At 46.5% G+C, this 27,104-nt stretch overlaps 1 protein-coding gene across 4 annotated transcripts in view; it reads left to right on the top strand.

Annotated features, from left to right (window-relative positions):
- Positions 1-27,104, top strand: part of SPTB (spectrin beta, erythrocytic) — a 137,101-nt gene that overhangs the window by 39,705 nt on the left and 70,292 nt on the right. For all 4 annotated transcript variants that reach the window (XM_055097703.2, XM_034937698.3, XM_063596086.1 and 1 more), the window contains exon 2: positions 17,537-17,735. In XM_055097703.2, coding sequence (XP_054953678.1) covers positions 17,588-17,735 — 148 coding nt within the window. In that variant the 5' untranslated portion in view covers positions 17,537-17,587. The remainder of the gene's footprint in view (positions 1-17,536; positions 17,736-27,104) is intronic.

Genomic DNA, 27,104 nt, shown 5'->3' with positions numbered 1-27,104 from the left:
GTGTGAATAGGTTCGCTCCTTCAGGTAGCAAGAGGCTTCTTAGAATAGCCTCATAGTTCTTTCTGGGAACTGGTCCACTGCAAAAATGAGTGCAGCTTTAATAATTCACTCCACAAGTTCTGAGGTTGCATCTTACATGATTTCTGGATTACGTATTTGACCATGCATTTGCGGCAGTCCTTGTAACTTTCAAGACTTTTGCTTTTTTAGTATTTATAAAAGATGCTTTGAGACCTTTAAAGCATGAATCTAAACGAATGTCACAAAAAGTCTTTGCTCTCTTGGCTTTTGCTTTCATAAGCAGGAAAGGCTCAAATAAGGATGTTAGCCTCGTGGAGTATTCTCAATGGCCAGGAGAAAGGTGAGAAGTAGCTGATTCACTTGGAGGGATCCTAAGGTGGAAATGGACCATTAGCAGTCTTTCCCCATCTTCTGAAAAGGCACAGCTTTTCTTCTGAATGGGTACATCATGGAGCAGAGTACATAACAAACTCTCAGAAGACATGAGTTCAAGCGTTGGTTCAGCCAAGAAAGGAACTTGATCTCTAAGTCTTAGTTTGTTTAACTGAAACTGAAATTAATAGTACCTTTCCCACCTGTCTCACAGGGTCATAAGAGGATCAGGGAGAAATTGCAGGAGATAACTTTCTGATAGACATTGTTTACATAGACAATAAAGATCATCATTCCCTTTTATCAGCACCCAACTCAGATGCCATCTCTTCCATGAAGGCTTCTTTAATTTCTATAGCTTAAAGTATTCTCTCTGCCTCTGAAATTCTATGGCACTTATTTATGCCTCTCTCTTGACACTTGCATAGCTCTATCTTGTTGTATCATTATTTGTACCATGTGTTAGGCTACCTCAGGAAAGAATTCATAAAATTCCATTATAGAACCTTGCTCAAGAAAACTCTTGCATTATTTAAAAATAAATTATAATAATTCTACATTTTTCTCATCAGAGCAGTTTATGGCAATGGGACTGCCAGGTGCTTCATAATTATTTGCTTTTAATCTTTTCATTTATGTTTATTTGTAATTTTAGTTTTAATATGTTGCTTTTAGGTCTATCAAAGCATAATTTACATACAGTAAAATTCACTATTTTTAGTGTAAATTTCTATAGGTTTTGACAAATATATATAGTTGTATCACCACCATCAAAATCAGCCTCCAAAATTCCCTCATGCTCCTTTCTGTCAACTCGTTTCCCCAACCCTACAATCCTAACCCCTGGCAACCACTGATTTATTTCCTGTCCCTATAGTTTTGCCTTTTCTAGGACAGTGTATGCATTTAATCAGACAGTGAGCAGCCTGTTGAGTCCAGCTTCTTTTGCTTAGCAGAATGCATCTGTGATACATTCATGTTGTGCATATATCAATTCTTGCCTTTTTACCACTGAGTAGTAGTCCATTTTGTAAGTGTACCACAATTGGCTTATCTATTTCCAATTTTTAGTCAGAATAAATAAAGCCACTATAAATATTTGCATAGAGGCTTTTATTTTTTGACAGAGTTTCACTCGTGTCGCCCAGGCTGGAGTGCAATGGTGCGATCTCGGCTCACTGCAACCTCTGCCTCCCGGGTTCAAGCAATTCTCCGCCTCAGCCTCCCCAGTAGCTAGGATTACAGGCACCCGCCACTACCCCAGGCTAATTTTTGTATTTTTAGTAGAGATGGGGTTCCACCATTTTGGTCAGGCTGGTCTCAAACTTCTTACCTCAGGTGATCCACCTGCGTCGGCCTCCCAGGTGTTGAGATTACAGATGTGAGTCACCACACCCAGCCCTAAATGTTTGCATAGAGGCTTTTATGTGAACATGTTTTCATTTCTCTCAGGTAATACCTGTCAATGCAATTGCTGAGTCATATGGTAAATATGGTATGTTTAATTTTATAAGAAACTGCAGAATTAATTTTTTTTTTTTTAAAGCCATTCTAATAGGTATAGAGTGGTGTCTAATTGTGGTTTTAATTTACATTTTCCTAATGACAAATGAATTTGAGCACACTTTCATGTGCTTATTTGCTATTATATTTCTTTTTTTGGTAAAGCATCTGTACAAATCTTTTGCTCATTTTAAATTGAGATTTTTTTTATTGATGAGTTTTGAGTTTTTATATATTCTGAATACAACTACTTTATCAGATACATGTTTTGCAAACATTCCAGCTAGTCCGCGGCTTGTATTTTCATACATTTTTAATTTTGATGGTCAAATTCATCAAATCTTTCTTTTATGATACCTGATCTTTTATGGATTATACTTTTAGTGTTTAAAATATTTTGCTTAACTGAATGCCACAAAGATTTTCTTCTGATTTTTTTTCTGGAAATTTTATGGCTGTAGGTTTTATATTTAGATCAATAATCCATTTTGAATTAATTTCTGTATATGGTATGTGGTATGGGTCAAGGTTCACTTTTTTTTGCATATGGATGTCCAGTTGTTCCAGCGGAATTTGTTAAAAAGACTATCCTTTCTCCATCAAGTTGTTTTTGTACCTCTGTTGGAAATAATTGGCCATATATGTCAATCTATCTCTGGACTCTATTCCATTGATATATATGTCTATCTTCTTGCCATACTATTCTATCTTGATGACTGTAGCTTTGTGGTAAGTCTTGAAATCAGGTAATGTAAGTCCTCCAGTTTTGTTCTTCTTTCAAAATGGCTTTGTCTATTCTATCTTCTTTGCCTTTCCATAGAAATTTAAAAAATCAGCTTGTTGGCTAGGCGCGGTGGCTCACACCTGTAATCCCAGCACTTTGGGAGGCCAAGGTAGGTGGATCACCAGAGGTGATCCAGAGGTCAGGAGTTTGAGACCTGCCTGGCCAACATGGTGAAGCTCTGTCTCTACTAAAAATACAAAAATTAGCCAGGCATGGTGACAGGCACCTGTAATTCTGCTACTTGGGAGCCTGAGGCAGGAGAATCACTTGAACCTGGGAGGCAGAGGTTGCAGTGAGCTGAGATCGCACCACTGCACTCCAGCCTGGGCAACAAGAGCAAAACTCTGTCTTAAAAAAGTAAAAATAAAATAAAATAAATCAGCTTGTTGATTTCTCAAAAAAAGTTCTCCTGGGATTTTGACTGGCATTGCTTTGAATTTATAGATCAGTTTAGAGAGAAGTGACATCTTAACAATATTGATCTTCCAATCCCTAGGCATGGTATATTTCCCTATTTATTTAGATCTTTGGTTTCTTTCTTTAATGTTTTTAGATCTTGCCCATATTGTCTTATATTTATAGGTAAGGATGTAATAGGCTGTAGGGTGCTGTTGTTGAGTAAATAGTTGAATTCATGAATAGATAAAAGTGTCAACCTACTTGTGAGTACTTGTCTTGATTCCATAATTAAATACAAGATGCTAGAATAGGGTTGGAAAATTTATCAAATCTCTTGGTTATGAAGAGGCCAGCAGTGAGACTAAGAGGTCTGAGCCTCCAAGAGACAGGAAATCTGGGCTTCATTCTGACGCCCTCCCCACCACTTTCTTTAACCTTGGACAGCTTCTTCTCCCTGCCAAGGGTCTGCCTCTTAGCACAAGTTGTACATTGAGAAGTTTGCATCTTTCAGGGATTCTCTGGGCAGAGCTCATTATCTCTGTAGCTGCAATAGATAGTTGCCTTTCTTGCATAATTTGAAGGTGCTGAATAGCCTGTCTGACCAGCTGTTTCTCACCCATTGGCCTGGTTTGGCTCCTAAATTTCCTCTTTCAAAAGACATCCCTCCTTTGAGTAATGTATTATATTTCCATAGGCCTTTATTCAGATATGTTCCCTGAGAGGGATACTCTGGCTCCTTAGGAAGGTGGATAGTTACATCTGTTCCATTCAATTAACATGTACTAATTGAGTACCTACCATGTGCAAGGCACTTTTAAGACCTCCAGGGTGAGAATGGCATCCTTCCCTTCAAGGAGTTTACAATGAAAGGAAATTAGGTTGTCAAAGTCAAGTTTGTTTCGAAGTAGGATGGCCGCTAGGTCTGAAGGAGCACTGCTTGGGTCATTCAACTTGGAGGTTAGGAGGGCAGGGATGCTTGAGGCAGGGACAAAGGAGAAAGAGGGTCACAGAAGGGGCAATGGGGAAATGACAATAAACCCCACTGACCATACCCTTTTTTTTGTTTTGCCATGACAGCGTATTGAGCAGACCCACAAACTCAGTACCGAGAGACACTGCATGTTATTTGTAAATAATACCCTGGGGCAATCTGGTACTATACAGTTTATACATTATTTTCATATAACTTCATTTAGTCTGTGCAGCAGCTTTATGTGTTAGGTGGCGAGTGTATTAATTAGGGCACCCTAACTGCTCCAGTAAAGAACTCCAAAATGAAATTTTATTTTTTGCCCAAATCATAGGTTAGTAAATCAGTGTAAATAGAGGGGGAGGCTACGCTCCCAACAGTCATCCAGGAAATTTGGTTCCTTCCACCTTATGGCCCCATCCTCTAGGTCCTAAGAATTTAGAGCAAAGAGTAAGAATTATGGGGAAGATTTTATGGCTAAGGCCTTGAAGTGGTGCACATCATTTCTGCTCATTCGACCTCACAGCCTCACCTAACCACAAAGGCAACTGGAAGATGTCTCCAAGCTGTGCGTGCAGAAAGCAGAATATTGATACTGGTAGACCCCACCAGTCTCTCCCACAGTAGCACGGGATGTTTCCCTCCTTTTACAGGTAGGGAAACTGAGATACAGAGTCATTAAGTGAGCTATAGAAGAACACATCACTGTTAAGTAGGACAGGATTTCAACTTAGGTCTTCTGCTTAGATAGAATGGGAATAATAATGGCAGTAATAACAATAATATCTAACAGTTTGTGAGTGTGGGTGGGTATTCAATGGAACAATATACATAAAGGCCTTAGTATGTTCCAGATTCCCTTTCTAGCTCTGAGCTCTGCCACACAATCCTATAAAAAGCCAAGTATCCCTCCTGAGCAGCAGAGCAACAGCAGGAGCTGGTAGCTAGTGGCTGCCTGTCAGCAGAGCCCAGCACAGGGCTGAATCGACTCTAGTGGTAGAGTGCTGCTCTCCCTGCAGACCTGGGAGATTGTGCATACCAAGAACTGACTCTGGGCTGGGTGAGGTGGCTCACTCCTGTATTCCCAGCACTTTGGGAGGCCGAGGTGGGCAGATCATCTGAGGTCAGGAGTTCGAGACCAGCCTGACCAACATAGTGAAACCCCGTCTCTATTAAAAATACAAAAGCTAGCCGGGCAAGGTGGCGAGTGCCTGTAATCCCAGCTACTCAGGAGGCTGAGGCAGAATTGTTTGAACCCAAGAGGTGGAGGTTTCAGTGAGCAGAGATTGCACCACTGAACTCCAGCCTGGAAGACAGGGCAAGACTCTGTCTCAAAAAAAGAGAATGGACTCTGCAGGGCCTGAAGAAGCTGGACTTAAATTTGCTCAATACCAAAGCTGCCTCTTGCAGGCACGTTCCCAAATGTTCCCAGAGGACAGCCCCACTGAGTCAGGCTAGGCATGCCGGCCAGGGATGAGAAAACCTCTAGCCAGCACCTGTTCCCTCAGGAGTCCTTGTGGGCCCAAGCAACTTTTAAAAGATGAATTTTCACTTAATTCTTTTGAAAGCTCTAACATGGATGAATAAATAAATTGGCACCCATAACTTATATATTATTTATAGGTTAGACTTTTAAAATAGCTCTTTTTGTTTGTGAGGCAAAGATGTATGGATGGAAACCATTCTAAGACTGACATTTCTGTGACACGAGAAAGAAACTATAAAAGACTTCTCAACTAAGTAAGGTAGGGCTTCCCTGTCTAGAAGAGTTCTGCATGTGAAGCTGCTGCTTTTATCAATTTTTTGGGTGAGGAAATTGAGGCGTGGGTTGAGTCAAAGCTGTTCTAAAGGATTTCAAGATTTGTAGAGATTCAGGCCAGGCACGGTGGCTCATGCCTGTAATCCCAGAACTTTGGGAGACCAAGGTGGGTGGATTGCTTAAGTCAGGAATTCCAGACCAGCCTGGCCAACATGGTGAAACACCGCCTCTACAAAACATACAAAAATTAGCCAAGTGTAGTGGCATGTACCTATAGTCCCAGACGCTTGGGAGGCTGAGGTGGGAGAACTGTTTTAGCCTGGGAGGCAGGGATTGCAGCGAGTAGAGATCATGCCACTGCACTCCAGCCCGGACAACGGGATTGAAACGATGTCTAAAAAAAAAAAAAAAAAAAGATTTGTAGAGTTGGTAGGAGTTTGGGCCCTGTTGCCACTGCCCATCCCTTTTGCCACACAGTCTAGCAGGAGAGGAAGAGGTGGTTAACAATGTGTGGTTGAGCGTGGCACGGTGGCTCACAACTGTAATCCCAGCACTTTGGGAGGCTGAGGCAGGTGGATCATCTGAGGTCAGGAGTTTGAGACCAGCCTGACCAATATGGTGAAACCCCATCTCTACTAAAAATAGAAAAATTAGCCAGGAATGGTGGCGTCCACCTGTAGTCCCAGCTACTTGGGAGGCTGAGACAAGAGAATCACTTGAACCCGGAAGGCGGAGGTTGCAGTGAGCCGAGATAGCGCCACTGCACTCCAGCCTGGGTGACAGAGTGAGACTCCGTTTTAAAAAAGAAACAAAAAACAAAAAACAATGTGTGGTTGAGGCAGAAGGAGTGACAGGGACAATGTCAGGGCATTGATGATGAATTCACGGTGCTACTGCAACATGCTATGCTTCCAACCTTCTCACCACCTTGACCTCCAAATGGGCCTCCACATGGTGTGTCCTCGGTGAGAACTGCTTTTATCCTCTTAAGGAGCAGCACTCTGCATTTCTCAGTTCTCATCCATTTATTCAACAAACGATCTTTAGCTTATTTCATGTACCTGGCATTATGCTGGGCTGTTGGGATAAGAAGAATGAATATGGATGGTCCCTGACCTCAGGTAGCTTACAGTCTGGGAGAGACAGAGAACTAGATTATGATGCTACAGTGCGGCAAGTGCATTGATGAAGATGAGCACGAGTGTGATGGGAACACAAAAGAAACACCCCACCTCCGCCTACTGCAGGGGATGGTGGTAGAGGTGGGAGGTTTCTTTTCTTTTCTTTTCTTTTTTTGAGATGGACTCTTGCTCTGTCACCCAGGCTGGGTACAAAGGCCCAATCTTGGCTCACTGCAATCTCTGCCTCCCGGGTTCAAGTAATTCTCCCACCTCTGCCTTCCTGAGTAGCTGGGACTACAGGTGTGCGCCACCATGCCCAGCTAATTTTTGTATTTTTAGTAGAGCCTCTGTTTCACCATGTTGGCCAGCCTGGTCTCGAACTGCCAACCTCAGGTGATCCACCCGCTTCGGACTCCCAAAGTGCTCGGATTATGGGCATGAGCCACCGTGCCCAGCAGAGGTGGGAGGTTTCTTGAAGGAAATGAGGTTGGGCTGAGTTCTGACAGAGAAGAAGTTATTCTGTAAAGGAGCGAGGATTTTTCGGGCTTAGGAAACAGCATGTGCAAAGAACATGTCCAGAGAGAGCCGGGGACCTGAATGGAGTTCCTATGGCTAGATGTAGTATTAGAGAAGTTGGGGGGAAGTATTGGATGGAAATAGTAATCAGGGAGGGACTAGATCACAAAGGGCTTTGTCTGTGATTTATTATGGGTTTTAAACTTCCTTCTGAGATAGAGAAGAGCTGTTAAAGTACATAAGTGATGTCGTCTTTGTATTCTAGGATGGCCTTTCTGGCCTCAGTGTAGAAAATGGGCTAGTTTAGTAGGCCAAAGAGCAAATATAGATACAAAGACCAGCAGAAACCACTAGACTTGAGAAGGCAGTGGCCAGAAGTGTGGGGAGCGGTGGAGATAGAGAAGAACAGAGATTGGAGAGATAGCAAAGGGGCTGGTATGATGAGAGGGAAGAAGGGCATGGAGCATGATCTGAGGTTTTGGTTTGGGCCGCTGGGATGTTGACAGATAGGAAGCATGGCAGGAAAAATGGGAAAAGGATGAGGATAGATTCCACTGGGGGTTAGGGTGAACATGAGGGGCTTGTGGGCCTTCTTAGGTGGATGTTCTGAAGGCAATTGGACACGATGGGTTCAGAAGATTTGAAAGTCATTAGCATAAGATGGTAATTCAAGTCATGGGAGTGAAGAAAATAGCCTAGGAACAGTGTGTAGACAGAGGAAGAAGTGGAGGGGCCCAGGAGATAACTTGGGAGCATCACTATTTAAGAGACAGGCCAAGGAAGAGTAGCCCACAGAGCAGGCAAAGGAGGAAGGGCCACAAAGTTAAGAAGGGAACAAGGAGCGTGTCTTGGAAGACAAAGGAAATGATTTCAGAAAATTTTGGAATGGCCAACAGAGCCTAATGATGCTAAGTAAGATAAGACCTGAAAAGCATCTCCTGCTTTAAGTAACAAGGAAGGGAGGTATCAGTGACTTTTGGCAAGAATAGCTTCATGGAGTGAGGGCGGAAGCCAGATTTCAGTGAGTTGAGTGACTTGAGGATGGGATGAAGAAGCTAGAAGCTACCATGAATATAGATAAGTACACTGTATCTATGTTTATCTCTGGAGAGGAGGGCTGAGGTCATCATACTTCTCAGTTCATCATCATTTTCCAGCCAAGGCCCTTCTCTGTGGTTGGTTGATGGATTGATTTCCTTTTATTTCCATTTTCCTTTTCTATTCCCTTCACTCCACCTAAAAACAACCATTTTTATGTGTTTAAGAGTTTTCCTTTAATTTGCATATGTCCTTGTATGGGTATTGGCTTATATGCATATATTTTTAAATTATGTAAATGATGTTATAGATCTCATTCTCTTTCCTGTGTATTTTGTTCAGCACTGTTTCTATGATCCTCCAGCATTGCCATGTGCCCTCCACGTGTTCATTCACTGCATTTTACCTGTCCCTGCCCCAGTGGTGGACGCACAGGTTATTTCCACCTCCCCGCCACCACAATCAATGCCTCAGTAAACATTCTTGCATATGTCCCCTTCTAGGCCCGTGTGAGCAGAGCCACATTAGCCTGCCTGAGTCCTGGCAGACAGCCCGCCAGAATGGCTGGGCCAGTCCACTCTCCCACCAGCAGTGCACAAGGCAGCCCCTTTCCACATCAGCATCTATATTCAGCATGACCCAGCTTGCTAATGTTTGCCTGTGGGGTCTCCTTGTTTTAATCTGCATTTCTCAGGTTACTCATGGGCTTGAGTATCTCTTCTTAGGGTTTTAGCTTTTTAGGTTTTCACTTCTATGAATTACCCGTTCATGTCCTTGGCAACTTTGTCAATAATTTTGGCTCTGAAAGAAAGGAGAGAGAAGATGGTAAGAAGGAGTTTTGCTGAAGATAGGAAAGACTTGTGCATGTTAAAGTGAAGGCGGAAAAGAGAAAAAGCTAGAGATTAATGTTTCTCCCAGGATTTGAGGAATGGGCAGCAGGAAGGAATGCAAAGATCTGACCTCCCTTGGCAGTGGCAGTGAGGTTGGTGGGGAGGAAGTGGCAGTGAGGTTGGTGGAGAGGAAGTGAGACTGAGGAGGGGGAGTTGGTGCATGGGTCACCACCAGCTTTCCCTGAGCCCATCTTGCCTGCCCCCTCCACTTGAGGGGGAAAAGAAGCAGTGGGGGATCTATGGGGTTGGATAGGAGGGAAAAGGCAACCTCACTCAGATTCTGAGAACATGTTATACATGTGTTTCTAAATATTTGAAAATTGTATTTGTTTTAAATTTTAAGGGGATGGGAGAGGTAGCTAAAATATCAGGGTATGGGATGTGACATAAATAAAGTTGTCAAGGCACATGACACCATGGTGGGGACAGGGGCCATGTGAACCCTCCTGACTAGAGCAGAGTTCACATAAAAGAGAGTGTGAGCTCAGCACCAAATGGTGCAGGGCTTAGAATTAGACTGTACTGCTGAAAGCTTACAGGGTAGGGGTGTGTCAGCATGAGGGGCCGTGCAGGAGGGACTGTGAAGGGGCTGAGCACGGACAGAGATGGACCAAGTGGGAAGAGATGAGGGCCTGAGTGAAGTAGAGCTTTAAAACATAAAGAAATGACGAACAAAAACCCTTTCAGAGGCTTAATGACTGACCTTGGTGATGAATAAATATTGAATAAACACTCAATACATGTACATGGGATAACTGAGTGCGTGGGTCAGGGAATATGGTGGGATAGAGGGCTTTAAAAAGGCTCCAGAAGGCAGAGGTTGCAGTGAGCCAAGATCGTGCCACTGCACTCCAGCATGAGCAACAAGAGTGAAATTCCATCTCAAAAAATAAAATAAAATAATAATAATAATAATAAGACTCCAGAGTTTGAGATCAGGTCTGTCGGAACAGGATAATATTTATTGAGTACCTACTAAGTCCCAGGCCCAGTACTAGGCACTGGAGTACAATAATGAAAAAGGCAGACATGGCTGATGCCTATAAGGAGCCTGTGGTCTAGGCACTGAGAGGAAAAGAAAAAAAAAAGAGGAAACAGACAGATACATGAATAATTACAATTATGATAAGTTCTATAGAGTTAAGCAGAGTGTCAAAAAGACTGAGGCTAACAGAGCGGGGAGCTACCTTAGAGAGGGTGACCAGGGAGGACTTCCACAAGGAAGCGACATCTGAGAAGAGACCTGAGGAATGAGAAGGAGCCAGACATGCAGAGATGCTCCAGGAAGTGTCTGGGGCAGAGGGCATGGCATGCACAAGACCCCTGAGCTGGGGAGGACATTTCAAGTTTGAAGAACTGAAAGAAGGCTGGCAGGTTACCTATAGGGGGTGTGGGGAGATGATCTTGGAGAAAATGGGAAGGGCCTTAGGACCATGGGAAGGGGTTGACTTTTATTCTAGGTTCCAGTTGTGCCTAAGGCATATGACTGTATTTTACAAGTTTAATTTATTATTAATTGCCAATTTTATCAAAGTTTTTATTATACAAAATTTCAAGCATGTATAAAAGTAGAATAGAATCAAGAACCCCCATAAGTAGATCACTCCAAGTCAATAAGCTGCTTCTTATTTTGCTGAAGCACATTTAAGCAAATCCCAGACATCATGTCATGCCCCCCACTACCTTTTTGAGCATTGCAAAACAAAAATTCATTTTCTTACATAACCATAATGCCATGATCACATCTAACACAATTGACTAATTCCTAGGTACCAATCAATATTGAGTCTGTAATTCAGATACCCCTGATTGCCTAAAAAATGTGGTTTTTTAAATTCAAGATCCAAACAAGGTGCATTATATTTAATTATTACATTTCCTGAGTCTCTTTTGATTTACAGCAGTCCTCACTCCCTGCCTCTTTTTTGTCTGTTTTAAAGCCTCTAACTTGTTGAAGAAGCTGAGTCAGTTGTCTGCAGAATGCCCTACATTCTGGGTTTGTTTCTTTGCTTCCTCAAGTTGTTATTTATCTTGATTTCCTGTAATTCCTATAAATGGGAAATTAGCTCTAAAGCTTAATTATTAATCAGGTTCAACTTTTTTGGCAAGAACGTCATAGGTCATGATGTCCTTCATGTTGCACCATGTCAGGAGACACATGTGTCTAATTGTCCTGTTCTTGGTGATACTAAGATTGATCAGTGAGTTCAGTTGTTGAAAACTTGATCCCTCCATTGTAAAGTTCACCCATCAACCCATTATCTGATGGGTTTTTAAAATCTTTTCTGAATCAGTTATTACATTATAAATATCACTTCAATGATGATGTCAAATAAATTATTCCAGTCTATTCTTGACTGTTTTCAATGTTGAGACCTCACTACAATGTTGAGACCTCTACCTACCTCCTGCAGTTTTCATCAAAGAAGTGAGAAGTTACTATAGATATTCTACAAAAGTCCTCATGGAAGAAGGGAAATTGGGCATCCAGCTTTTCAACTCAACTGCCATAAAATGTTACTTATTCTGAGAGAGGCCAGTGGCTATCTTGAAAGAAGTGAGTTGAGAGAGATAAGAGGAGGTAGGACTGGGTCACAAGTTTCTGTAAATGTAGATATTAAGCCCAAGAATCCCAATAGAGGATAATATTTGAAAACTATTAGGTTGCTACAAAAGTAATTGTGGTTTTTACCATTAAAAGTAATGGCAAAACCCACAATTACTTTTATACCAACCTGATATGTATATGAGTATCATCTCTCCCCTCTCCTTTAATGGTTCCCAGTGGACATTTGCCTCTGTGCAGGATGTGAAGTGCTGATAGATACTGTTGTTATGATAGAAGGCTGATGGGCCAGTCCCTACATCAGAGCTGAGTAGCACCTGTTCCCCAACCAAATCCTGTAAGAACTATTGGAGCTATGATCCCATCCACCCCCACCCCTATTCCAGCAGCTGCAGCATAACTGGAGCCAGTTCTTGGTAGGAGATTTTTCCATGATGAGAGTGGGCAAGTTGCGGCATGTAAAGCCCCTGCCGGGTGACAGAAACTGGAGTAGAAGTGTCTGGTAAAGGCCTCACCAAACAGCAGTCGACCAGAATGACCAGGATATTGCAGATGCATGGAGATCCCTAAGTAGCAACCATGGGTAGTAATCTTGGGACTTTAAGCACCCCAAACCATAGTCCATCAGTGATGCACTAATAGCCAGACTTGGTTGGGATGGGAGCTGCAGTGTGAAAAAGCAGAATGTGCTCTGGGGAGGGGAAGTGGCTTGTCCAGGAACTGCTGGTGGTGTCCATCGACTGGAAAGGTCACCCATAGGTGGCATGCTTATCTGGGCCACATCGTTACCCCATGGTACTGAAACTCCCTGGTTCTGCTGTCCTGGTAGCCCCATGCTCAGTCTTAGCCATATAGAGACTGAGCTGTAATTTCTAGGTGGAAATGTCTGGTAGGCAGATGGAGGTGCCAGACTAGAGCTTGAGAGTAGGGAGGAGGTTAGGGCTGCAGATAGATTTAGAGTAAGTATTCTGCACTGCATGTCTTATTGCTTCTCATTCTAGTGAGTGTGTGCACGTGTGTTTTTGTGTATTTGACTATTCTTTAAGGTACCTGTGAATATGCAATGCAATTATGATCAGAGGGAGAGGAAGGATGTTCCTTTTTTGGTGATGGATTGACAGAAAAATTACCAGAGAAACTTCAGGATTTAATCTCCTGACCGGGTTGCCACAATACCAAATTGTTAAAAGCAGGTTTGAGGTAGCATAAAGGGGCAGGACAAACTAGAAAACAGGTGAGGGGGTCAAACCTTACAGCTAGAGAGAAGATAACAATACCGTGGAAGGAGCAATACTGTTTAAGAAAGACAGTGTCCTTGCTATTGCAACAGCCTGCTCCTCAGCCTTGCGTTGCCCTGTATTCCCCTGGTTTCCCACTTCGGAAGTAGATCTTTGTGCTTTGTTGCTTCTCACTTTTGTATGACCCAGGGAAGAGGAGAGGATGCTGTTTACTTTGTTGGGGGACTAGAGGATGGAGAAAAGAGAACAGCTGCCTCTTCCGCTCGGGGCTTCGGCGAGGGCTGACATGGGTCCTAGCTTGGGCTCCGTCAGCACCCTGCAGGCTGGGAGAGGAGCTGCTACCACTGCTTTCTCAGTTCTTAACCAACCCAGGGAGTAACTGGACATAGCACATGAGGTTGAGGCTCCGAGCCTAGCATCCGACCTCAAAGGCGGATGTGAAGGTTGGAGCTGTGGGTTGCATCAGTGGTATTGTGAAATGCATTAATAAGTACATGTTCCTTCTGTGAGCTGAGTCCTCTGTGTGATCGCATGAGGTTTTCAGTGCTGAGCTGTGGGCAAGCCTTCTCAGGTCCCATCCTACTCAAAATATAGCCTGGGGTGGGCGGTGGCAGAAGGCAGGTAAGGATGACTCTGGACTGTGCATTTAGAGCTGCTAGACGGGCAGGTGGATGGATGGATGGGGCAGGTGGACCTCTCTGGGCACAGAGTCACGGAGACCAGAGAAGACCCACCTACACTTTGACGAGGGTCAGGTGGGTTCAGAAAAGGAATTTTGGGGGACTTGTGGGTAAGCCAGGGAATTAATGGACAAGGAAGTACTTATGCCTTTTTTCCTGGGTTTACTGATGGGCCTGAAGTGCAATTTAAGATCTAATTTTAGCCATGTATTTGCGGTCCTCCATGACTCATGGAAGGCCACTCTAGATGTGCAGATGACTTATATCTTTGAAAATGAGACCAGATCATCTCATCTCTAAGTTCCTCCCAGGTAGCAACTTAAATGTCATTTCCATGACTCCCCATTCGATTAGGTGTCCCCACCATGAGCCCCAACATATGCTGTTTTTTTCAGTCATGGTCATCTCTTTATAGCCAGGCCTTTGAAGGGCCGTTGTAACAGTATGGAAAGAGACATGGTGACGCCGAGAATGGGTTAAATCTGGTTTTGGACAGGCATATCTTCATGTTTGCTTTTTGTTAACTATCTGTAGCTTTCCTGTTCTCTTATTTATTTCCTTCCTGCCTCTTACACCTGATTCTCCAAGAGCTTCCCTTCCTGCATGCACTGGCCCATCCCATGACCCCCTTGACTCTGATGGAATGCCATCTGGGCAGGGCCTGGGGTGGGCATGGCAGGGGAAGAGGGGCACAAGGAAAGGGGCCTCACTTTCATTTCTGAATCATCTTTCCTTGGTGTTTGTTTTCAGAGACCTGACTCTTTCCAAAACAAAAACAAAAACAAAAACCCTCCAGCTGTATATTTAGACACACATATACATCTCTTCCCATTCCTGGCAGAGCTGCTGCCCGGCTGCTGCCTTCTCTGAGCCATGGCCACAGGAGGGATGGCGTTTTTAAGCAGGATGAATTGCTGTCGAGCCGCTGCTCTTCTGCACCCGGGGCCATCAATCTTGTCTTGAACGCTGGGCCTGCTGGTCGGCCTGCTCAGGCTCATCTTTCTGGGGCAGACTTATTTACGGAGCCATGGCAAAGGTAATCTCACTCTCCAGCCCCACGGCCCAGGCCTCTCTCAGCCACTCTTAAAAATAGCCCAGGACGAATCAGGAGAGCCAGGGTCCGGTTACTTCCTGCACTCAGGGTCTGATCTCACCTCACCTCCTGCGTCTGGCAGCTCAGCCCTTCTCAGGGGCTGCTGGACAGGCTTGTGGCCCTGCAGGAGGTGGTCAGCCTGTCAGTCCCTCTCTGGCTCAGAGACCAAGTCAGTGGTAGTTTCCCTTAAGGGAAATAGAGAAAGGTGTGGGGCCGGGGGTGGGGGGTATCTTTCCCGGCTATCGTTGCCCAGCCAGTTGGGTGCGAAATCTCAGTCCTGGAAGCAGCAAGTCCATCTGCAGAAGAGGACAGGCTGTTCAAAGGGACAAGGGTGGTCTTGGGCACAGGTCTGGCATCATGGGGCATCCTGTGTTCGGGATGATGACTGGTTTTCCCACCTTGCACCTTCCCTTCTCTTGAGTGGCAAACACTTTTGCTAAGCCCTGGCTGGGAAATGCCCTCTGTCCCCATGCACCGTGTCCTTTCCCCACCTGCCCTCCTGAAACCCTTCTGATTGAGGAGAACAAACTGTGCTCCAGTCCTTTCCCCAGCTGCCCTCCTGAAACCTGTCTGATCAAGGGGGATAAACTGCGCTCCAGTCCTTTCCCCACCTGCCCTCCTGAAACCCGTCTGGTCGAGGGGGATAAACTGCGCTCCAGTCCTTTCCCCACCTGCCCTCCTGAAACCCGTCTGGTCGAGGGGGATAAACTGCGCTCCAGTTTGGCCTTTGGTCCCAGCCGCAGTCATTCCACCGGATGACCCTGGGGAGGCCTCCTCCTGCAGCAGGCCTTGGTTTTTCTTCCAAGGCAATTAGGGTGGGTAATCCTGGCTCCTATCTTACCTCACAAGGATGTGGTGGGATGGATTCATCAGGTTGGGGAAAATGCAGTCTGAAGTGAGTCTGTATCTGAAAAATAAGGCTGTAGCCCTGCTGCCATCTCACACTTGGGCTGGTGAATGTGCTTCAGTGCCTCCGCAATCGTGTGCCTGGTGGATGTGCATGTGTGTGCTGGTGTGTGTCAGTGTGTCAGATATGAGCCTGTGTGTGTGCCGTGGGTGCACACACCCACAGAGGGAGTGGTCTCCCTCACAGCTCACTGGCTGTCAACCCCCATCACAGATCTGCCTCACAGCCTCCCTGCCTCCCGCTTTGCTCTCTTGGTTGTGAAGGCTCTGGGTCCCCTATTCTCTTACAGACTTGATCTTGGAGTCCCTTAAGATCCCTAGAAAGAGGACCAAATGTTAGGTACAGATGAAGAAAGCTAATAGTTTTCCTAGGGTCCAGGGCATTGAAGACCAAGCCTGGCTCCCCTGTCCCCCTCCTCACTCTTCTCCCCTGACTCCACCCCTGCCTTCCCGTTACTTCTTAAAGTTCTCAAAGCTTGCTGTGTTCTTTCTTACCTTCAGGACTTTACACCTGCTCTTTATTCCCTTTGCTTGGACTCTTGTCCTTTCCCACCTGTCCCTTCATGGGTACCTCCAAGCTTCCTTTAGGAATAAGCTTCAACTTCCCCTCCCTGATACCAGTCCCCGCCGAGTCCCCACCTAAGCCAGCCATGACACACATCACACCTTCTTGTAGTTGCTTGTTTAATTGTGTGTCTCTGCCACCAGATTCCAAGCTCTGTGAGGACATGACTTTCCTGTCTTACTTGCCCCTGCCTAGTACAGTGCCTGCCACCTAGTTGTAGCTTGGTACATATTTGAATTAACTGTAAATGAATGAATGAGTGAGTAGGAATGATTGATGACAGGTGAGGGAGGACCCAGTGCTCCTGATGCGCTGGTTCATCACATGGACTCACAATGCACGGTTCCATTGTCCATGGGATGCCCCGACTGCCACGTGCTTGATGGGACAGCAGGCTCCTCTGGGTTGCTCAGTCTGTCCTGGAATTCAACAGGAGTCCTCATCTGAGCACCTGGTCATGCTCCAAAGAAGCCCTAAAATGCGAGATCAGCTTTCTGAATACCAACTGCTGGGAAGGAACTTAGAGGGCTCTCAGAAAGCCTCCGGGAGGAGCGAAGTCCCCCCAGTGCAGCTGCCTCGGGCTGGTGGCGTCAGTGGTGGCTTAACTCTCTCATCCATCTCTCCCCATGGTTCCCATATGGGTCAGACTCAGCCTGTTTCCAGCCTCTCCCTTCCCCTGGCCTGTCCCCATCTCCCCCACCAGGTTAGGTCCTGGCCCAGTCCTCAGGGTGAAGGTTGCTTTCCCCAGCTTGTGCCCTGCTGCCTCTGGCTCCCAGGAGAGCTTCCTCTCTCCCGGGGTGCTCCCCGCGGCGGGGCGGCTGGTCTGGAGGAAGCAGCTGGCTGCGACTGACGTCTCCACCTGCTGGCCGTCCTGACCCTTGCTACATGCAGCTCTCCATCCCTGCCACTGCTGCCGGTACTGTTGCTGCTGCTGCTGCTGCAATATTTTATAACAAACGACCCAGAGACCCTGGTAGGAAGCACGCCCAGGCAGATGACACGGCGTTCTGCTCCTGTCAGGATCTACTCACGTTGGATTCTCCGAATAAGTTTCCCCTGAGAAAAAGTCCAAGGGGGTAGAGAGATAACCCTCTGACTGTGTTGCTGTCCCCCAGGGATCCTTCCATGAAGACTGAGGCAGGCGGAGCTGCTAAGAGCCTGCTGCCATGACATCGGCCACAGAGTTTGAAAATGTGGGCAACCAGCCACCTTACAGCAGGATCAATGCCCGCTGGGATGCCCCAGACGACGAGCTGGATAATGACAACAGCTCAGCCAGGCTCTTTGAGAGGTCCCGGATAAAGGCCTTGGCAGGTACTGTTTGGGGCCACAAGGGTTGGAGGGCATTCTCACAGTCACAAGGTTCACAGCCCTCCCCACCTAGTGTGAATCCTCTGTGTGTGTTGGGTGAGCCCTGGCATGGCAGTGATGGAGACATGTTTGCCGGGCTCAGGGAGGTGGGGGTCCCCTTGGGAGGGAGCTCAGGCAGCCTCTGCCCCCAAGGCCTCTGAGAAGCAAGGAGGTGCTGGAGCTGGGACCAGGTGGGGCCTGCCCTCTGCCTCTGTCCTGAGTGACCTGTGGCCAAGTGAGAAGTACGAGAGTCTGGGCAAAGCAGTGTCTGAGGGCTGGACAGCCGGGCGCAGGTGCACAGGGCCTCCTGGTTAACCCCGATTTCCTGCCTGGGCCTGGAGAGAGGAATTATCATAGTCCTCTCTGTAGTCCCAAAAGGAGTGGTTGGATAGGAAATCGAGAACAGATAACATCCTCCCCACTGCCTCAGGAAGGATTTTCTTGATGAAACCTTTCATCCTTAAACTGGAATTAGATTTTTGCTTAGCGGGTTCATAATAGATCTCTCTCTCTCTCTCTATCTGTGTGTGTGTGTGTGTGTGTGTGTGTGTGTGTGTATGTGAATCCCAAGAACCAGACCTCAGCCAGCAGAGGGAGGAGAAGCCATTTCTACTAGAGATTTAAGATATTCTCCACCCCCACCCTCTCTCTCTCGCTGTGTGTGTGTGTGTGTGTGTGTGTGTGTGTGTGTGAGAGAGAGAGAGAGAGAGAGAGAAGGTGGGGGTGGAGAATATCTTAAATCTCTAGTAGAAATGACTTCTCCTCCCCCTGTTGGCTGATATCTGATTCTTGGGATTTTTTTTTTTTTTTTTCCCCAACTCCTGTGACTATTGCCTCCCTGAACTTGACCCAGGGTAAGTATATTCCGACCTTAAGTCTTCGGCCAATAAGAAAGTTTGAGTTACATGGGGTTGTGTGTGTATGTGTGGGGGGTGGGTTCCTTCACCTGATCCACCAGTCAGCAGCCCACACTGGACCTGTTTCCCTATCATTGACTGTTGCCGTCTTCCACCTCCTAAGAAGAGTACAACCTTCCCCATAAACACTTTCTGGAGTGATTCTCCCGCTGCCCCCATACCTTATGGCCCAAATTGAAGGTTGTAGTAATCCTCTTCCCCACTCCCTCCCTGTACTCAGCTCCCAGATACCGCAGTCCCTGGCTGACCTTGAAGCCTGAGCAGGGCCCTGGACCCCTCTGGGACCATAATGACCTCACACCTTGGGAGTGTCTGGGCTTCTCATGCCGGGAAAGGAATGCTGCGGTGTCTCATCTCCCTTGTCATGACAAGGAATCCACCTGGGTCTCAGTCATTACCCCTGGTGTCCTTGCTCTTTACAGGAAACTCTCTTTCTTCTTCCTTTATCTCCTTCTCACCCTCCTTGACCCCACAAAATTCTCCCTTGGTTTCCCTTGGGGACGGACCATAACGGTGACCCATTGCTTTTGTGTATGTTAATTTAAGCCAACCAAACTTGGAACCATTGGCTTTGTCAGTCTGGTTTTACCTTCTTATATCTCTGTGCTGGCTGGATCTAGCTGCAATGACCCTGGCGATCCAGGTGGAGGGAGAGGGGTACCATATTCTGTAAGATTTGCCAAAGCAAGGTAAGAGTGGGGACTGGCCTTTGTGCAGAGATTCTTTTATGTTTCTTAAGAGACCAAGGTAAATTCTATTTTAACAGTTGCTTGTTGTACTCCTACTATGTTTAAAGCTAAACCCCTGGCCAACCATGAAAGGGGAGAGGGGAACCACAGAGATGAATTCAGTATAGCGTCTGTCTCTCAGGAGTTCAAAATCTATTAGGGAAAAATGAACTATGTTCACAATTAATTAGCATGAGTGGAATTAGAGAAGAACTGTAGGAAGGGCACATAAATTAAACAGCAATGAGAGAGCCAAGGAAGAGATGCAAGGAAAATCGGGGAACAGTTCATGGAGGAGGCAGCCTTTGAGCTGGGAATTGAAGGGTGTGTGTGATTCTGGCAGGCAGAAGGGCCCCGGGTTTCTCCAGTTGGCCTGTGTGTGTTGTCACCACGTCTGATGAGCTGCTTGGGAAGTTGGTGGAGACAGGTTAATGAGCCGAGCACAAAGCCGGGCATGGTAGCTCATGCCTATAATCCCAGCACTTTGGGATCCTGAGGTAAGTGTATGGCTTGAGACCAGGAGTTCAAGACCAGCCTGGCCAAGAGGGCGAAACTCCATCTCTACTAAAATCCAAAAAAAAAAAGAAATAGCTGGGCGTGGTGGTGCATGCCTGTAATCCCAGCTACTCAAGAAGCTGAGGCACGAGAATTGCTTGAACCCGGGAGGCGGAGGTTGCAGTGACCCAAGATCACGCCACTGCACTCCAACCTGGGTGACAGAGCAAGACTCTGTGTTTAGTGGTCAGTCCTAGGTTGATCAGGAAAGAGCCTTTGCTGACCTTGGCTGTGCCTAGTTGAGCCTCCTCCTCACCAGGAGCATGCATCTGACTTACCAGAGATTCTGAATGCCCCCCGGGGAGAGGAAAAGCCACAGAGCATAGAATTGTATGCCTGGGCCTTAACTGTTCAGAACATCTGGCCAACAAGTAAATATGCAAGTTTGAGGTCCTTTCAAGATTTTCAAAAACAAACAACCTAAGTGGTTTACTGGCTTCCTTCTCCTGAGAGTCCACTCTAAGTGACCTGGGCTTGAGCTAAAGCTTTGGAAAGGTCTAAATAGGGTGGCCAGATGTGCCCATTCTGCTGGGTAGGCAGAATGGAGAAAGGGAGCATGTCAGCCTTCCTAGTCTCAACGTCTTGACTTTTTTTCCCTTCAGTACTGTCGTTGGGGCCACCTTAGCAGCCTAGGCAGGGGTCAGTCTTTCAAAAGAAACATTAGGGAGAAGGAGCTCTCAGCCACTCTCCCACTCACAGGAATATTAAGGCAAGGAGGGGATTCAGCCCTGAGTTGCTTATAAGATAGCAGTGATCTGCTTCATAGGTATATGTAGCAAGGTTGGGGAGACTGGCCTGGCGTCCTCTTTTGAAACTGAAGGTCCTGGGGTGAGGAGGAACATGTCACAAGATCCAGATTCAAGTCCTGATTCTGCCTCTAATGCCACCGCAGTGGAGGATCACTGACTCCTTTTCCATTTTTATAAAATGGGGATGATAGTATTTTCTCAAGGTTGTTGTGAAGAGCAAATAAGATAAAGTTTACGAAAGTTTTTATTTATAATAAAATGCTAGGTGAATGTTAGATAATGTTAGTACTAAGAAAATTTCCCATCGGTGTTTTCTGTCCTTTCTCTTTTCCCAACTTCAGACATTCAAGATCATGAGCTTGGTCTTTTTCCTTGCCTGTTGTACCTTGGCCTGTTCCAGGACCTGTTTCTTCCTTCTTAACCCCCACCCTCCTTTGCCTTGGAAGTTCTGAGTTGGAAGGAAAAGCCAGGGACCAAGGAAACCAGGCTAATGTTTGTGCTTGGAACTCTGGGCTCTTTCCCCTTCCCCCAGACCTGATGCCCATGAGATGAAGCCCCATGCCATGCAGGTCTCTCTGTCTCCATAAGACTATCCAGTCCACGACCCTGGCTGTGTCTCCGCCATCTGGCTGGGTGACATGGGAGGCCCAAGAAACCTAAGGATGTTGGGTCTTGTCAAATGCTTTTCCAGATGAGACAGTTTCTCTAGGTCCATCTCCATTTAATGACCTATGGTTGGAAGACCTGAATTGGGGTGACTGGATGTGATCTTTTCTGCTTCTTAAGTAAAATTCCTCTCAACTCCAAAGGAAATACTCCCTGTTCTGCCTTTCATACCACTCCCAGGTCTTCCTTCCTGGACCTAAAGAAACAAGCCATCTGGCTAATCTGTCCTAGCACATAAAAACCTGACCTCTCTCCAGAATGAATGACTTTCTTTATGAAACTGGGAGTCAGCCTAACTAAAGTGAAAAGGAAGAAGGGTAGGAAAATGTTGCAGAAGGCTCCTGTAAGGGGGTGGATTTGACCTTGGCAATGCCAAGGGGAGGGCTGGGATCCCAGCAGGAATATTTGCCCTGTAGATCCCTGAGCAGATTTTAGCGTTTTAACATCAGTCTCTAAGCTGGCCGCCTGTCATAAGGTTAAGTAGCAGGTAGCCCTGAGGCTTCTTCCTGGACTGGAGACCATGCTTCTCTCTTTTGATGACTGCCTCTGGCACCTTCCTACTTTCTGGACCTGTTTTGAGGGATTACAGGAAGAGCAGCAGCTGAAAAGCCCAAGTTCCTATCCTTCCAAAAGGTTCCAGCCTTCATGTTTCAATAGAAAGGCTCCCCCCATCTCCTAGAGTCCCCCTAATTGTCACACAGCCCCATTTCTTCTCCTTCCCCTTTTCATACTGGGAGCTGCCAGATGAGCATTTGTGGCTGTCTGGATGAAGAATGAAACACTGCAGGCTGCAGGGAACTTACCAGTCAGAATGCCCATCCTCTGTCTCCCTCTCCTCACCCCAGAGGAGGCATCTGCCTGCCTGCACACTCCTCCCCTTCCCTGCACCTGGGTACAGACTCCAGTGACTCCAGTGAGGATGCTGCCTCAGGGTAGATGTGGCCCAGAAGGGAGAGCAGGGAGTGGAGGAACCCCACAGAAAGATGCCCCAAAAAGAGAAGCCCTGCGCATGAGCCTCATTCCCCTTTCTCTCTTCCCTCGCCTCCCTCCTTCCACTCCCCTGCCTTACCCATGCACACAGCTTGGCATCCGGCATCCCATGTGCCGCCCGCTGCGTGATTTACAGCTCCTCGGCTCACAGAGGCATCTCGCAGTGCAGGGAGCAGTCCGGAGCCTCCTGCGAAGGGCCTGTGGGAAAGAGATGGCCTTCACGTTCTTTCTCAGTCTTCCTCCTGTTCTTTGGCCTGTGGAGCAATCACCAAAGGATAGACTAAACAGGGCCTCTCATTTTAAAACCAGGTGCACAGAATTGTGTTGCCCACTCAGGTTTTGCCTTTGCATTCAAATCCAAGTGGTGCTGCAAGCTAGAGATGACCTTCCTTCCTGCATTGTCTCTTTGTAGCCTTCTTTCTGGAAGTGAGATGAGGCTGAGGGGTGAGGTTGGTTGAGGACAATTCCAAGACTGCTGTGGGACAGCAGGTGCACTACAGCCTGTGTCCCTGCACTCTGAAGCACATAGTTGCTGCCACTCTGAACCTTAACTGTCTTCAGGACCCACTGCATGCAGGTCCCAAGGTTAAGTTCTGTGGCTGGCAGACATTCCTCGGATGCTGCTGCTCCCTGCCCACCTTCTTGGCTGCCAGGAACTCCCCAGGAAGGGTGGTACAGACCTCTTCCTGACTCTGCTGCTGAAGGGCCCTGAGAGTGTCCTCAGGACATGTTTGGCCTCTCCCTCAGGCCCCTTTCCCCTTATGTACAGGAGGATGCTGATCTCAGGTGCCCTGGTTGCCTAGGAGGGCTTTGTGTCCAGAGGGCAAGTGATTTCTCAGGGAGCAGGGCCTCACCCCCGTGGACAGGCATCAGTAGCTTCTCTGTTAAGTTGACAGATTCAGGTGCAGCTGCTGGAGAACAAGGCACCAGTTGTCCATGTTCCCCCCATGTCTGTCTCCAGGTACCCGTAACCAACAAAGATGGTGGTGTCATTAATGGGAGGTTTGTAATGTTTTTTCTTCTCAGATTTCAAAACATAAAATGGGGTTTTATTTAGAGACTACATATTGGGAAAATATACTATCCACAGAAATATCTATCATTGTCAGCAACCATTTTAATGTCAGAGGGAAAAAAATTGGATCAGCAGCTTTCTCTGGGAGGTCAGCCATGGTGAGATTGTCCCCCTGCCCCCAGGCAGGACACAGTGTAGATAAACCTGCCAGTTACCTGTGCAGATAAACCTGCAAGAGATGTCAGCATGCCACCTGCACTGTGTGGCCCAGGGCAGGTTTCCCCTGCCCAGGACATAATGCCTTCCATTGTCCCCTTACCACTCTTGATAAAAGCTATTCTTCCTCTCTCAGAACTCTTTACAGAACCAAGGCTGCTTCCCTTCTATGGGTGACTGCTATCTATCATTGTGAAGACGCTTTATCAAATATTAATACACTGAGGTTAATAATAAGACTCTGTTCTCTCCCCGGGCAGTGCAGTCTGAGTGAACCATGTTAATAGCCTCCTCCATCTTTGGGACATTTCTGTGGGATTTGTTCCCAAGGGCAAGCTCTGACCCCAGGCCTTGACTGTGTTTATGGCTCTCAGGAAAAGCCAGCACCCATTCTCCCTGCCCCATGTGTCCCCCACATGCTTCTTGGCTGAGGAGGTGCCAAGGGTGTTGTTTTCAGAGCATCTGTAGCAATTTTCCATTTTCCCTTTATAACATGTCACTGAGACAGAGTGACAAGGAGGCTAGTAGCAGCCGAGTCTCTGGGAGCATTTTGCCTCCAAACCCTTTGGCCTTCAGACTTGGGAAAGTAGATCAACCAGAGAATCTCAGTTTACAGTCTAGTGAGACAGAGGTAGATCAAATAATCCCACACATGTCTATGTGCATAGACACACGTGCATAGCAAATTATGACAAGTTTGCTATGAAGATTTGCTGGGAACTATAAAGTTTGTAACATAAACTGCAGCTCTCAGTTCAGGGGATAAGCATGTTTGAGTCAGAGTGCAGGGTTGGTGGTGGTGATAGGAGGGCAGGCAGGGGCCACCTCACAGGCCTGATAGGCCACCGGTGTTGCCAAGGTCCTGGGCAGGAAGTAGAGAAAAACTCAAAAGGGGTGGCTGTGGAGTTTAAGGAGGGAATATATATTGATTTAGGGTAAATTGATATCTTGATGATGTTGAGTTTTTTATTCAAGACCTCAGCGTGCCTTTCCATACAGTGGCAGGGTTGAAGGGTCCGAGAGAGGGAGCATTAGCTGTGGGCTGCAGGACAGGAGCTGAGCCTTCAGTAGAGGGTGGAGGGCAGGAGCTGCTGCCAGCCCATCAAAGTACTTTCAGCAGGGAAATGACACGGTTAGATTTGGGTTTTTAGGGCTCGCTCTGACTACTAAGGATCACCCTCTGTAGGGAGAACAGGTTGTGGAGAGGCTGTGCAGAAGTCCGGTAAAGAGAAGACGCTGTTTGAGCTAGCTTGTTACCCATAGGTGAGGAGAAAATGGTCTACCTGGCAATATCACTCTTCCGTCGTCCTGCCGCTATCGTTAGGGGACCTCGATCAAGTCACTCTTCTGCTCCTTGGGGCCTCTTTATCCTCACCTGTAACACCAGGGGCTTGAACTAGATGATGCCCAAAGCCCTTCTAGCTCTGACAGTTTGAGCAGAAGCCACCTATGGAGTGGTGTTGACAATGTGCCTCTTTACCCTGAACCATGTAGCTTTGGTTCCTGGCTTGGGGAAGGGAACTGATCCTTTTCAGCAAATCGGTGCTTCTCCAGAAACTCTCTCTGTTCACTAAAGGCATCACCTAGGCTGAGGCCAAGTCCTGGACCGTCTTGACTTTTGCAGCCCCATGTTCTCAGTGAGTGTAATCTCTCTATGCAGCCACCACCTGCATGCAAGACAACAATGCCTGATATTGGTGCAGCTGCTTCGTGTTCTAGGTGCTTTTGTTCAGATCATCTCCATGACCCTTCACCCACTCTGTGAAGTGGGCAGCTTATAGCTGTTGTCATCTCCCTAGAGATGAGGAAGGTCACAATGCCAGGAAGTGGCCAAGACAGGACTAGGATCCCGGGGTTTTAAAGTCATCACAGCGCTGCTTGGGCTGCAGCCCTCGGGCCCCTATTGAATGTTCTTCATTCTTACCTCACATGCTCCTTCGCGCTTCATGGGAGATGCCCCTTCCCATTTTTCTTCCAACACCAGCCTTTGAGCCTCTCGGCTCCTGCCTCTCCCCTGTCCCCTTAGGATCTTTGTCTTCCAGCACACTTTTGGGAGTTGCTGCTTTACTTAAGAACCTCCGGGCTGTTCTGTACCTGGACTATAATGTTCACATTCCCTAGACTGTCCTGCAGCTGCCTTGCTCTGGATAAATTCACTGTTTCTCACCCCCACTCCCAAAACCTGCTTACATGCACACACATGCACACACACACATACACACCTTGCCAGTTGCCACCTGAGGGGCTGTGAATATGACCTCCTTTTTCTTCCCTGCCATTCTAAAACCATTATCATCTTCAAACTCCAGATGAAAACTAGCCTTCTTCAAAAATAAAAAAAACTTTTTGATTTAAACTGGTCTACAATAACTTGTTTTCTTTTGTAATAATATATAAAGATCCTATTTTATCTAAAAATGCAATAGGAGCTGGACGCAGTGGCTTATGCCTGTAATCCCAGCACTTTGGGAGGCTGAGGGGGGAGGCCAGGAGCTCGAGACCAGCCTGGCCAACATGGCGAAACCCTTTCTCTACTAAAAATACAAAAAATTAGCTGGGTGTGGTGGCACATGCCTGTGATCCCAGCTACTCGGGAGGCTGAGGCACAAGATTTGCTTGAACCCAGGAGGCAAAGGTTACAGTGAGCTGAGATCACACCACTGCACTCCAGCCTGAGTGACAGAGGGAGACTCTGCCTCAAAAATAAATAAATAAATAAGCAATAAGATAATTACTTTGATATCTTTTTAACATTTTATTAACAAGAATATATATTTAATATAGAAAATATGAGAAAAACAGATAAAGAAAACCAGAGATTTTGTTAATGTCTCATATAGACACTTCAATGTCTATAGATGTATGACTGTATAGGTCTGTGTATATATTAAGTGTTATCTATAATATAATCTTAGACCCTCTTTCATGTAACAATATGCTATGAATATCTTTTCATGTCAGCAAACATGCAAATTATTTTAATGGCTATATTGTCTCCCTTTGAATTACTATACCCCAAGCTCAGCCTCCCAAGTAGCTGGGACTATAGGCATGCACTACCATGCCCGGCTTCTGACCACTTTAAAATCAGTCTTATGGGTTTTATTCTTGCGTTTGCATTTTAAGATATGTAGTAAGCATCCTAAAGTTCCATCTTAGAATCACCCCTAGCTATATCGCAAATCCTTAAGGGTTGGGGAAATAGCTGTTCACAAAACCAGTGTGATGAAAGTTGGTTGAAAGGAAAATTCCTTCCCTAACTGGTTAAACAGAAACCGTAGAATTTGTGCCATCATCATTTATGATGTGTCCCTGAGAGTCTGCCCCATGCTAGGCTTTATTATGGATTGGCATCTGTGTCATTGAGGTTCATCACAAGTTCATGGCAGTTAAAGTATGGCTCACTTGGCCAGACATGGTGGCTCACGCCTATAATCCAGGCACTTTTGGAGGCCAAGGCAGGTGGAGCACCTGAGGTCAAGAGTTTGAGGCCAGCC

The sequence above is a fragment of the Pan paniscus genome, chromosome 15, assembly GCF_029289425.2.
Source record: "Pan paniscus chromosome 15, NHGRI_mPanPan1-v2.0_pri, whole genome shotgun sequence".
NCBI lineage: Eukaryota > Metazoa > Chordata > Mammalia > Primates > Hominidae > Pan > Pan paniscus.
The sequence above is the reverse complement of the archived record's forward strand: the minus strand, read 5'-3'. Positions and strand labels throughout refer to the sequence as shown.